Source organism: Durotheca rogersii (genome assembly GCF_024521655.1).
Source record: "Durotheca rogersii strain YMJ 92031201 chromosome Unknown GGS23scaffold_23, whole genome shotgun sequence".
Lineage (NCBI taxonomy): Eukaryota > Fungi > Ascomycota > Sordariomycetes > Xylariales > Xylariaceae > Durotheca > Durotheca rogersii.
Window position 1 is genome coordinate 488,257 of NW_026251254.1, and position 12,757 is coordinate 501,013.

General features: G+C 56.6%; 4 protein-coding genes across 4 annotated transcripts; 3 read left to right on the forward strand and 1 right to left on the reverse strand.

Annotated features, from left to right (window-relative positions):
- Positions 1-4,467: 4,467 nt before the first annotated feature.
- Positions 4,468-5,079, reverse strand: GGS23DRAFT_606846 (uncharacterized protein; the record flags this gene model as incomplete). Its single annotated transcript, XM_051519958.1, has 1 exon — positions 4,468-5,079. The coding sequence occupies one exon, from the start codon at positions 5,077-5,079 to the stop codon at positions 4,468-4,470; it is 612 nt and encodes a 203-aa protein (XP_051369294.1).
- An 867-nt stretch (positions 5,080-5,946) lies between these two features.
- On the forward strand, positions 5,947-7,522 carry GGS23DRAFT_580737 (uncharacterized protein). The gene is made up of 3 exons (XM_051517139.1): positions 5,947-6,614; positions 6,743-6,803; positions 6,876-7,522. The coding sequence occupies exons 1-3, from the start codon at positions 6,432-6,434 to the stop codon at positions 7,097-7,099; spliced, it is 468 nt and encodes a 155-aa protein (XP_051369295.1). The 5' UTR covers positions 5,947-6,431; the 3' UTR covers positions 7,100-7,522.
- A 134-nt stretch (positions 7,523-7,656) lies between these two features.
- Positions 7,657-11,027, forward strand: GGS23DRAFT_580741 (eukaryotic translation initiation factor 3 subunit C). The gene is made up of 2 exons (XM_051517140.1): positions 7,657-8,145; positions 8,246-11,027. The coding sequence occupies exons 1-2, from the start codon at positions 7,788-7,790 to the stop codon at positions 10,483-10,485; spliced, it is 2,598 nt and encodes an 865-aa protein (XP_051369296.1). The 5' UTR covers positions 7,657-7,787; the 3' UTR covers positions 10,486-11,027.
- Positions 11,028-11,279: 252 nt separating this feature from the next.
- GGS23DRAFT_580742 (uncharacterized protein) lies at positions 11,280-12,755 on the forward strand. Its single transcript, XM_051517141.1, has one exon. It carries the CDS (start codon positions 11,680-11,682, stop codon positions 12,322-12,324), a length of 645 nt encoding a protein of 214 aa, XP_051369297.1. The 5' UTR covers positions 11,280-11,679; the 3' UTR covers positions 12,325-12,755.
- The last annotated feature ends 2 nt before the right edge of the window (positions 12,756-12,757 follow it).

Below are 12,757 nucleotides of genomic sequence, written 5' to 3' on the forward strand. Positions count from 1 at the left end.
CAACTCATCTCTCTCGGCTTCAAAGTCATTGCATATATGCAGGCGTGGCATTCACAGGGTTACCTTTCTGCAAGCAGGCAAGTCGAGGAGCATCGGGAGAGCGATTCCAACAATACGGAAAATTTTCTCGCATTGACCTCCATGTGTCAACCAGGGACCCGTCTACAATGGGAGGTTGGAGAGCAACTTCACCAGCCGGGGGTCCGCCAATTCCCCTATGGCGGGTCCCCCCTTCAAGGGTTTACCAACCGTGCCCATGGTGATCCCGTTCCTCTCGGTCTTGTCGAACGAGCATCCCCCCGCTCGAGAGATGAGAGATGAAACGGTTTTTAGGTAGGCAACACCATACCTTTGTATATGTACTCAGGGCCGCTCACGACAAGGGGAGGGGGGGACCGCTTCGGCTCACTGCCGACCCCAGCTCGCCTCGCTTCCGACGTCACGGCCCCGGCCTAGATGGCGCTAGGCAGTGCCGCGGACCCAGGATCGCAACAGGCTCTGAAGGCTTCGCCAAGAGGATATGAGGCCAGCGGACCTGGTTCGCGCCGGCTGCCAACGTAACAGAATGCACGCACATTGCTACTGATTGATACTACGCAGTGCAACCCATGGGAGCCCGTCTTTCACCGCATCCCTTCGCCAGTCGATCCGAAGGCGGCATGCAACTCATCATTATTCTCGTCAAGGCCGTTTTCGGGTATCAGGCTTCGCATATGCTCGTACGCGGGCCTCGGGGACGAACACATAGGTATATATTTATCGCGCTATCCTCGGGGCATGCAGAGAAATACTGCAGGCTACAATACACTTACATCGACAGGGGGGGAAGCCTAGAAGACGAAGCTTTCTCCATCATGTCTAAGTACCTAGCATCTATCGTGACTTGGTACTGTATGGAGTCGTCGTTAGACCCCTACTAGCTCCGGACAGGCCCAGATGCGTATGTATGGCCATGATCGCAATGAGACATGGTTAGCAGATCCAATTCTTGTAAAGATGCCGCGTGCATTACTAAGAGGTAGGTAGCATCTACATACACACCTATGTACGAATGTATGGATGATTGGATGGATGTATGTATGGATACCTACGAGTATATCTATACGTATGTACGATGTTTATGGAACATACGAGCGAGACTCCCACGAAACACGCCTACGCATATGTACGTGCCCACATGCATAGTCTGCACACATAGTTTGTAGATATGTGTATCTCGTCGAAGTTGTCTACATACAGAACACGGCTGGCCTCTCGAAATTCGTAACCAGGTCGAGAAGGATCACACAATACATATGTGCCGTCGCGCATATCCACGTGGCGATGGCGCCGTCCTACACGCCAGGTGCGACGAGGATACGCAAGCCACCGAATCGTGCCCTTGTGCCTAACTTCCGTGCTCAGGCCGAGTCAGGAAACAGAACACACATCCACACAGTACCTATGTGCACATGCGTGTAGTAAGTAGGTGGGTATGCATGTCTTGTCTATCCACACATACGGAGCTGTGTAGGCATGTGTGGACGCGGGTCGTTGGGGGCACCGTCCGCCCGTGCAAACGCTAGGGATCGGGCAGACCCGAGTCTCATGCCCGTCGACCGGCTAGTATGGACGGCACGGCATCGCGGGACCAACCCTAAATGATGTATGTATATGTGCTTTTGTGTGTGCACCCATCACCATGTTGCTAGAGGCTTTTCGTGGCTAGCCGCCGGTTCATTTAGGGCACAATATAAAACGGCCGACTGGGCGGGACGTAGAAGCGCTACTAGGTTAGGGGTGCTGGGAGACGACTAGTCGAGATGCCCAAGTGGAGCAGGTTCGTGAGTTGGTTCCTGATGCCGGCGCCTCCTACCGATGCCAGTCAGTACTATCTAGCATCTAATGTTCCTATTTTCAACTTGCAATACATACGAACAATCATATAACACAGGCTAGTTCTCAGGGTATAGAAGCCCACGCTACGGGTTTCTTACTACCTACTATCTATCCGGCTATATAATTAGGCAACCCCACCCTCTTCCCCATCCTCCGCGCCCTCCTCCCCCCCCCAAAGGAGAGTTTATTGTATACATACGTAGACATTACCCTGTAGACCACTTCAAAGGCGGGGTTATGCTAATACTAGCAAGGGGAGATGAGCGAAAGGGGCACACTAAGCTCGCGAGGACCGTGCACATACACATACTCACTTTGGGCACCTCTTACTGCCGCGGAAACCTCACAAAGTGTACGATAACATCCTAGGTCGAGAGCGACTATCGAAATATCCCCAGCCGGCAGACGAGTCCCGAAGCGGCGAGCCCGCGCAACTCGGCAATCTGCGCTGTGTAGGTATGCACACCACTAGGACCAAGCGGTCCCAAAGAAACACATACGTACGATGGCAATATACTAGATCTGCACAGGTAGATACGTAGACATGACGAGAGGGGGGGAGAAAGAGGAGGAGAGGCGGCCTGAGCCGAGCCAAGTCGAGACTGATTCGGTGGCTTGCCAGATCTACGAGGCTCCGCGGCATAGAAGGGCATGGTATAGGTAGTTTTACGCACGTAATACACCACACGCGCATATGTAGTGTGAAAGAAAAAAAAAAAGCCTAGCGCGCCTAGGCGTCGGGACCTTGCGGCGATGCTAGCCGGCCAGCTAGCAGGGAGCGCCGTCGCCGTCGCGCACGCCAAGCGGAAGAAGCTATCGCGGTAGCGGCGTGCTCCTCTCCCATCCCAAGCCTGGCCTGCCTGCCTACAGACGCCTCGTCATTTCCGTGCGCGCCACGCAGGTGTCGGGGCTCGGGCGGCGGCGGGGAGGTTGAGTCCGCGTGCTCTCTTGTATATAGAGACGAGCGAGGGACTGCGGTCGGTGGACAGGCGACGAGGGCGTACCTTGGGATGCGGTGGCGCGGGCTCGTTCGCTCGCTCGCGCGCCCACACTTGTCCGCGCAGGCAACATGCATACCTATGTGTGTAGAGGCGCGCGGCCTGCTGGGTGTGCGGGTTGCGCGTGCTCGGGTGGGGGCTATTGGGTTGTGGTGAGGCGATCCGCGGACGAGTAGGTGATGGACGTACTATAGTCTGGGACATCTCAATCTTACGTCGAACGACCCGCGGAGGCGCGCTCGTGAGCAGGGGCTACGTATGTGTACGTTCATGGAGGGATGGTCTGGCCCTCGCGCTGGGGAAGGCAAGATATATACCTACACCCTGGGAGCCTCTCATTATGAGGTGGGAGGGAGAGAGGGGATAGGTCGCATGTAGACAAGCGCCTGGCTTGGTATAGTAGATGCTGCCTACGAATAACGGCGTAGAAGGCGTGGTCTATATCTGGTCCGTTCGGACTTCAAGCCCGGGGTACATCCGGCGTCCCTATAAGTCTTTCGCCTAAAGAGACAGGGAGCACACTCAATATAACGAGCTTAGTCCACCCGATCCCCTTTGGATGAGACATCGAGCAGTTAGTCTCTCCTTAGTGGAGATACGTACGGGTGGCAAGGCAATACGATAGAAATCCAGTCACGCAGTCGTCGAAGTCGCATCGAAAGAGGCCAATCCTCGGTCTACACATGTACACGTTGGTTCTTTCTATAGAAACCGCTATATTGACCTCTTGGTGTCGGCTCCTCGCCGCCGGAGCCATCCATCCCTTAGCACCTAGTTTCCGGGAGCCACGGTTATCCGGGGCCTCCGTGTGACACGCCTGGTGTTTGTGCGGCACTATCTTGTTCGTTCGGGGACGGGAGAGGATGCAGAAGAAAGAAGTGAGGACGCCCCCCGCCCCCCTCCCCTCCTCCCCCCTCCTTCGAGGGGAGAATGTCGAAAATGGAGAGACGCGCGCGCGCGTGCGCGATCAAATTCGAAAACCCTGGCGGTGTTGACAAAAACCCGAGTGATGGCGACGTTGGCCGTCGTGGTAGTATAAGAAGAAGAGTGACGAAGCCTCCCTTGCCTGCCTGCCTGCCCTACTTTGTATTTCCATGATGATCCCTGCCGCCGGAAAAGAAAAAAAAAACCGGATGACGACTATTACACACTGTCCATACGCCTCGATAAGAAAATGAAGGGGGAGGGAATGAAAGCCGGAAACCCTGATCTTGGTGGCGGTTGTCGTCGCAGTCAAAGTGCCACCTGGGAACGCGTTGCATAGCAGCGCAAAAACATGCACACAATTAAGCCCTGTGTCCTAGAAACGCCGATGTGATGAGCTGTAAGCTTCCACCAGCCCGTTTCGGGCTCTTCTATCCGCCCTTCTCACCCCACCAACCAACGTAGGTAGATAGGTAGGCCTGTGATCTCACTGGGCCCCCGTGGGCACCACAAAGCCTGTTATGTTTCGTTTCCGATCTATTCTTCCTAGATTGAGGTTCATTGTGAGCGATGCCCTCGGCGGCCTCGGTGTCGCTTCCGCCCGGGTGCAGCTAGACCCCGGGGCCTCTGCCAGGCTACTTGACTTGGGGCGGCGGTAGCACACTTACTACATGACGGCTGTGCCCAGCATAGTCCCTTCCATCTCCATGTTGTCCATTGGAACGTCCATGCCGGTCCCGCGAGATTCCATACCCGACATTCGCGCCTCGACGGTGTTCATGCGGGCCTCCATGGCCTCCAGCCTCTTCTCGATGCCCTCGAGCCGCTGCTCGATGCGGCCGAAGCCTTGCGACATCTCGTGGCCTAAGCGGTCCATCTTATGGGTCAGGCTGCGTATGCTCTGAGCGATCGGGGTGTTCTCCTGGCCCGGGGGCGCCGGCGGAGCTCGGGGTTCGTGGTTGTGCCGGTGCTCCTGGACCTGGAAGCGCCACTGGTTGCCGAGGTTGACCTCGCAGACGGCCTTCGCACGCCAGGGGCAGTCCACCTTGCGCGTGCTCGGGTTGCGCTTCTTGGCGGTGCTGCTGTACTTGACGCCGCCGCGGTCGCAGACGAGGTCGTACCGCGTCGGCTTGCCGTCTCGGTAGTTGCTGGCGCGCAGCTTGACGACGTTGTACCCCTGGTCCTTGCCCACGCGCTGGACGGCGAGGAGGAGGTCGTCGAAGGTGCGGTAGATGCCCTCGGGGGGAGACTTCATGGCATTGGGGTCGACTGCGGGCATGGCGGCCGGGGTCGCCGGCGTTGTCGTCGAACCCGGGCGCGGGGTGCTCAGGGCGCTCGAGTTGCCGTCGACGACAACACCCGCGGCGACCGCAGGGTGGTGGGGGGTCTGTTGGAGTGAAATCTTGCCGGTAGTGACGGGATGATCGGGGAGACGGGGGGGATGGGTGAGGCGACTGTGGTGAGGTATCTCGACCGGTGCCTCGTCGGCGGGGCGAGATCCGGGGTACGTCGTGGTGGTGTCGAGGGCTCCCACTGTGCCGAACACGCTATTGCAGCGTGTGGCCGGTCGTGCGTCGGAGGATACAGAGGGGCCGTCGGTGGGAGGAATCGCACGGTGGCCCGAGGAGGCGTAACGATGATCCGAGGGGTCTGGAGAAAGGGAGCGGGAGAGGCCCGTGGTGGTGCAGGCTGTGGTGCAGGCTGTGGTGCAGGCTGCGGTGGTGCAGGCCGTGTCGAAAGCTTGAGCTAGAGCTTCAGCTGGAGCAGCCCGTACAGCGGCAGCAGAAGCGGCCGGGTTGATGCTAGGGGGAGTGGCCGACGGATGTCCACCGTGTGAGTTTGGTGGTGGTGCGGCAGGACAGCCGTGCGAGACACGATGCAGCAGCTGGTTAGTCGGATGCGGATGGCCTGGATGAGGAGAGTTAGGAGCAGAAGCCTGCGGAGAAGCGGAAGAAGAACGGGCTGGCGTGGCTTGCGTGTGGGCGTGCACAGGGGCGTACGTACTGGCGCCTTGACCTGTACGCATACAGGCTGCCGCCACGCCGTAATCCCAGCCACAGCGGAACCCTCGCTGCGGCGGTTGGCCCTGTGGCTGGTCCAAGTACGGGTGGCTGCCCCTGGCCCCACTACTAGCCAGAGCTTCCAGTGACCACTGGCCCAGATACTTCACCGTCTTCGGGAAACCGTCGTCATTACCCAGATTAGCCTCGACGACATTGATGTGCCTGTCGCGTTCCGTGTTCGAGCCCGAGTGTATTGTTTTCAGCGACGCGTCGCTCAATGTCGGCGTGGCCTGTGACACACCCAGAGGCGCCTCCAGCAGCTTCGCTTTCGAGCGTCTACCCTGACTGAACGCCTCGAAATCCTCCCATCCGCTGAAGTCCTTCCCGCCGAAGCCGCTGAGGCTGGCACTATTGGGACCGAAGAGACCGAGGCTGTCCGACTTGAAGTCTTCCATATCGACGTCCGCCCTCGGATTGACCCACTCGAACCCAGATACCTAACCAGGGTTGGCAGTAGGGGTGTCGTCCTTGTCGCTGGCTGCGTTACCATCGTTCATCTTGATGTATGACCGCCGGGTGAAAGCTTTGAAGTTCTTGGTGGAGCAAGGCCAAGCCTGAAGCTGAGAGGATGTCAGGCAGTGCAGGCCAAATGAAGAAAGCGGGAATGGGCATTGGTGCTGGGCCCGGTGCTGGGCCCGGTGCTGGGGTGGGAGGAGCTGGCGGGTTGAGTCAGGCAAAGGAAGGGAAAGAAATTATGGATGAGGAGCAGATCGAGCTCGGCCTTCAGCAATTAAATCTCCTCCATGTCAAGGTAAGAAGAAGAATTCTCTCGTGAGCAATGGTCACCTAGGTAATCATTCGCCCATTTGCGCCCGTGTTTCCCCGTTGTCCAGGCCACTACTTGGCTGCCACAGCAACATTACTAACAGCAGATTCAAGTGCCGAGAACTGCGAACCACGATCCAGTGCATGCTCGAGTCGATACCTAGCAACTCTACTCGTAAGCACCAATTACTTTTCTGACCCAGCCGACCCCCTAGAGTGCATCGCACCTACTGACGAACGCCAGCAGCCGAGGAGCTCTATGCTAGCTTTGTGAAATCGATTGCTGTCGCCAGCGGCCAGATTAAGGACTTTGGCGCTTTATACAATAGCGAGGAGAGCCGGAAGGTCCTCGAACAGGCCAAGAAGAGCCGCGACGCGAATCCTAAAGGCATCAAGCCTTGGAGGGCAAAGGACCACCCTGATTGGTTTGACCTCGCCCGCCGGTCAAAAACTCCATCAAATTCACAATAGTTTTTGAGGCTACTTTACCAGATATTGGGCTTGCCACGGCGTCACGGTGTATTCTTGAGGCTGCGAGGAACCATTAGTATACTAATTTGGTGTGGGCAATCCGTGGGCACATAGATAGGAATTCTTCTACATATCTAGGTATATCATGGTTGATGGTGAGTATCTAGTCTGGCTAACGGGATCGTGGAGGGGCTTTCTCCCATCGTGGGCGTCTAGGTCCTCGGTAACTACCTATATGGTATCATTAAAAAGGCAGTCCCAGGGCTATATATACTGGGTTTATTTTTTATCTTTTTTAAAAAAGACTTCTTATGTGCCATCTATTTACCGGGTCTTCCATCTTCGTCGCTCTCCATTATTTGCCTGCGTGTGGCTGTCCATCGTGTTTCCTGAGCTCGTAGATATGGGGCGCCTTTGGTAAGGCGTAAAGTGTTGTAGCTGAGGTCCCTACTATGATCAAGTAATCCTGAGGGGGGGTACATAAGTACTGCGTTGATGAGTCATACGGCCCCCCACATGCACCAAAAATTCGGTGCGATATTCCACAAAAATCACACTCTTTCTTTCAATTTGCCCCTCCAATTCAACTACACCTACTTGCGTGCAATTTCTTCCACAATCATCGTGCTAGCCGCCAACCGCCTTCATACCAGTCCGGCCCGTCCTAAATTAGAGAAAGCCTGGAGCCATGTCTCGGTTTTTCCGCAGCGGTGACGACAGCTCTAGCGAGAGCAGCTCCGAGGAAGAGGAGCTCTACTCCGAGGGGGGGGAGGAAGAAGAAGAAGAGCAGGAAGCGTCCGAAGAGGAGGAAGATGAGGACGACGACGAGGATGAGTCCGATGAGGACTCTAGCGACGAAGAAGGTGCCAAGAAGTCTGGTGCAGCTCGTTTCTTGCGTGGTGATGACTCGGAGAGCGACGAGAGCGACGACGATACCCCGAAAACCCTCAAGAGCGCCAAGGACAAACAGTTAGCCGAGCTCGAGGCCATTATCGATACTATCGAGAAACGGCAGAAGATTAGCGATTGGGGCGCTGTATCTATAGGTACGTTTGTCACGTCGCTGCACACATATATGTGTCATGTCAAATGTAGTCGGTCTACCCGCGTGCGACTGACTGACTGACTGACTGGGTAACGGTGCAGAGTTCGATAAGCTCAATAGGCAGGCCATGAAGATTGCCGAACGTGGCCGGACGCCGAAGCTCTACGTCAAGGCCCTCGTTGAACTCGAAGATGCCATGAACGAGACGATTTCGAAGCAGAAGGTCACCCCCAAGAAGATGAATGCCACCAGCGCACGCGGTCTCAATGCCGTCAAGCAAAAGATCAAGAAACTCAAGCAAGACTACCAAACACAGGTCGATGCCTACAGGGAGGATCCTCTTGATTTCCTCGCCTCGGAAGAGGAAGACGAAGTCCCAGAAGTGAAGCCTAAGAAGCTCAAGGCGGAGTTGCAAACTGATTTGGTTGACGAGGACGCGGACGGGTACGCGACGGTCGGCAAAGGCGGCCGGACTCTTCAGTTTACCCCGGAGAGCATATTCAAGCACCTGCGGGGCATCTTGGAGTCTCGTGGCAAGAAGAATACCGACCGAATTGAACAGATCAAGATCATGGAGAAGCTTCACGAGGTTGCCATCACTCCGTACCAGCGAATCAAGGTTCTGCTCACTCTCATCTCCGCACGCTTCGATCTCGGCACTGGTGGGTCGACGTCCATGCCGCTTGAACACTGGAAGGCTGCGGAGAAGGAGATATCAACCCTGTTCGAGACTCTTGGGTCAGAGAAGGAGTACGTTGTGATCGAAAATGCCGAGGAATGGGAAGACGACGAAAAGCCTCCCACGCTACAGGCTGGCGAGAAGTACATCAAGATTCCCGGAAGCATAGTGTCATATGTCGAGCGACTCGACGACGAGCTTACCCGATCGCTGCAAAGCATTGACCCCCACACATCGGAGTACATTGAACGGCTAACCGACGAGGGCTCGCTGTACAACGTTATCTTCCGGGGCCTTCTCTACTATGAGACCCTCTCTAAGGACCCGTCTTTGCAGACCCCCCAAGATAGCCTGAACCGCATCGTGATGCGTAGACTCGAGCACGTGTACTTCAAGCCCGCGCAAGTCGTTAAGATTCTCGAAGAAAACGCCTGGAAACCTGTACCATCGGAAGTCGAATCTACCATCACTCCGAGGGGGACCGTAACAGATGCCACTAACCTGCTCAACGTCCTGTGCAGCTACCTGTTCACAAATAGCGAAGGGATAATTCGGGCACGGGCGATGCTGTGCCAGATCTATTTCCTCGCCCTCCACGACGAGTACTACAAGGCGCGCGATATGATGCTCATGTCGCACTTGCAGGAAACGATTGGCAGTTTCGACGTGCAGACCCAAATCCTCTACAATCGAACTTTAGTCCAGGTCGGACTGTGCGCCTTCCGGAAAGGTCTGGTCTACGAAGCGCAGAACACCCTTCAGGAGATCTGCGGTAGCGGGCGGCAGAAGGAGTTGCTTGCCCAGGGTGTCATGATCCAACGATACGCCCAGGTCTCCCCCGAGCAGGAGAGACTAGAAAAGCAGAGGCAGCTACCCTTCCACATGCATATCAACCTCGAGCTCCTTGAGTGTGTCTATCTGACCTGCAGCATGCTTCTCGAGATCCCCCTGCTTGCCCAAACCGGCTCCTCCCCCGACATTAAAAAGCGAGTCATCAGCAAGACCTACCGACGCATGCTCGAGTATCACGAGAGACAAATCTTCACCGGGCCTCCTGAGAACACCCGTGACCATGTGATGCAGGCCTCCCGCGCCCTAGCGGCCGGCGAGTGGAAGAAGGCGACTACCTTCGTCCACAACATCAAGATCTGGGACCTGATGCCTAACACCGACGAGATCAAGACTATGCTATCGAAGCAGATCCAAGAGGAAGGCCTACGGACATACCTCTTCACGTATGCGCCGTTCTACGACACCCTCGCCGTCTCTACGCTGTCGTCCATGTTTGAACTTGAGGACCGCAAGGTGTCGGCCATCGTTAGCAAGATGATCAGCCACGAGGAACTTGCAGCTGCCCTTGACCAAGTCACGTCGACCGTAATCTTCCGGAAGGGCGTGGAGCTATCCCGCCTCCAGAGCCTAGCGCTCACGCTGTCGGACAAGGCTGCCCAGCTCATCGAGACGAACGAGCGCACGCTCGAGCAACGGACGCAGGGCACAGCCAACGCGTTTGACAGGAGGGGCGGACAGAACCAGCGAGGTGGCCGAGGGGGAGGGCAACGGACTGGCCGGGGTGGTCCTAGAGGTGGCGGAACAGGCCAGAGGCAGGCCGGCGGCACGCAGTTTACTGGCGGCGTGCTAGGCGGTGCGGTGCGAGCCTAGACCCACTGGCCAGCAGCGCTGAAGCGGCGTCAACCCCACACAGACGCACAGGCTCTCTCTCTCTCTCTCTCTCTCTTACACACACACGCTCTCTCTTCGTCTCTTTTATATGTACTGCATACGGTTGGGCTCTCGAGGTTTAATGAAAAGCACGTCGGCACGGGACTGGCGGTGGGGGTTTGTGATGCGGAGGTTTACCGAAGCTCGGTCATGTAGGTAGCTGCTGCTAGGGCATCGACCTTAGCCGGCGCGGTGGAGGGATACTCATAGATAGTAGCAACTTTATGGGGAATAGCGGTCGATCACCTAGGCGGGCAATACCGTGATTGCTTATTATCGTCGCTATTATTCGGACGCATCCTTTACACTGCGAATGGTTTTGCGCGTCGTGACGGAGTAAGGATGCAGGCACCGCGTAGAACCAACGCAGACATGGACCAGACCAGTATGAGCCCTGGACCCAACATCAGGGAGTATGCGGATGAAGTGGCACGGTGTGTCATGAATGCGCGCATACATATGTCGGTATGTGTGAGCAGGCCTCGGTATCTCGATATGAGCATATTCTGCACGCATAGTGGCATGGGCAGGTCGAGGCGTCGGGTCGGAGGTGGGGAGGTGGGGAGGTCCACTGCGATGCAACCGTATAGCTTATACGGTATAGGGAAAAGACGTGGGTCCTTATGCACTTGTGAATAAATGCATAGGCTAGGCCCGATCAGGCCCAGCCGCCGGGCCAATCAGAGCAGGGATAAACGTAAAGGACACCGGCGGTCACCCCCTACTTTTTGCATATGCTGTCCGGGAGAGACGCGGGAAAGCCGTCGCTTTCTAATCGCTGACTTATTTGATACTGGGTATAGGTAGCTAGGTCGTCCTCGGCGTAGGGAGAGTTGGGAGGAGCTCGTTTTTTTTTTTCCCCCGCGAGAAAAATTTAACAACGCCCAAGATATCCACCATCTGCAGACGCCGAGGCCCGTAAACGGATATAGATATGGGTTCGCTCACCAGCAATGTCTCGACCCGCCCGGTGAAGAGGAAGAATCATCTCTCCGAGGCGGCCACGCTCACTATACGATAGTCTAAAGCATCACTTCTCGCTTTCCCGCAACCCACCCGCACCCACGACCGGCCGCCGTCTATCCGCGGCTACTGCATACCTACCGCGCCTAGGTTCGTTCCAACACCACACACATGTCGTCCGCCGCGCCCTTAACAGAGGGGGCCGCCTCCTCGACGTTCCCCCCCGCCATGCCCAGCCCAGTCGCGTCCAGAGAGTCCAAGCAACCAGGACAGAAAGGGGAAGAGTCTGAGACGCTAAAGCCTCTGACGCCTGCCGAATTCCGCGGCTTCAACAGGCTCGCGGAACACATGGACATGTTCCACGAGCATTTCCGCACAACGTGGAACACGCTGTGGGCGGCGGCGTGCGCGGGGGACGGCGTGACGGCAGGGAGGTCACCGCGGGCGCGGGCGCTCATCGACGAGGGGCTCTCGTTCGTGACAAACCTCGAGATGCACCACAGCATCGAGGAGAAACACCTTTTCCCGGTGCTGGCGCGGCGGATGCCCGATTTCCAGGACGCCGAGGACGGTGGAGGGGCGGGCGAGCTGCTGCGGCAGCACCGCGAGATCGACGAGGGCATGGAGCGCTTCCAGCAGTACCTCCGGGCGTGCCGCGACGGCGAACAGGAGCTCGACATGACGACGCTCAAGGCGCACATGGAGACCTGGGGCACGGTGCTCTGGACCCATCTCGACGAGGAAGTGCAGATGCTTGGGGCCGAGAACATGCGCAAGTATTGGACCCTCGAGGAGGTCAAGCAGATAGGCATGTAGAGGAAGAAAGGAGAGGCGAGGGGAAGACAAAGGGCCTGCCTACCTATTGTAGGCACACACAAGAGACCGGTATTCTCGAGCGGCGGCCGGGTGAGAGCAGATTCATCCCCGGTGGTCATCCGAACAGGTGATGCTAGGAGGATGCGTCGATGGCATGTATACCCACAACACCGACCTACGATGTAGGCATATTGGGACAGAGTAACGAAAAAAAACGGAGAAACTTTAGTAGACACGAAAAAAAAGGTCCTCGGTGTAGTAATTCTCCAATTTCTAGATTCAAGATGGTATTAAAGCCGGATAAGATGAGGCGCTCCGGAAGGATGGGAGAAGATGAGGAAAAGGGGCTTGCGTTACGTAAGCCGACGACGATGCCCCTCCGGAGGAATTAATAAGGATGAGCGCGAGCTGCCTCTCTCTTCCTTCCATCACA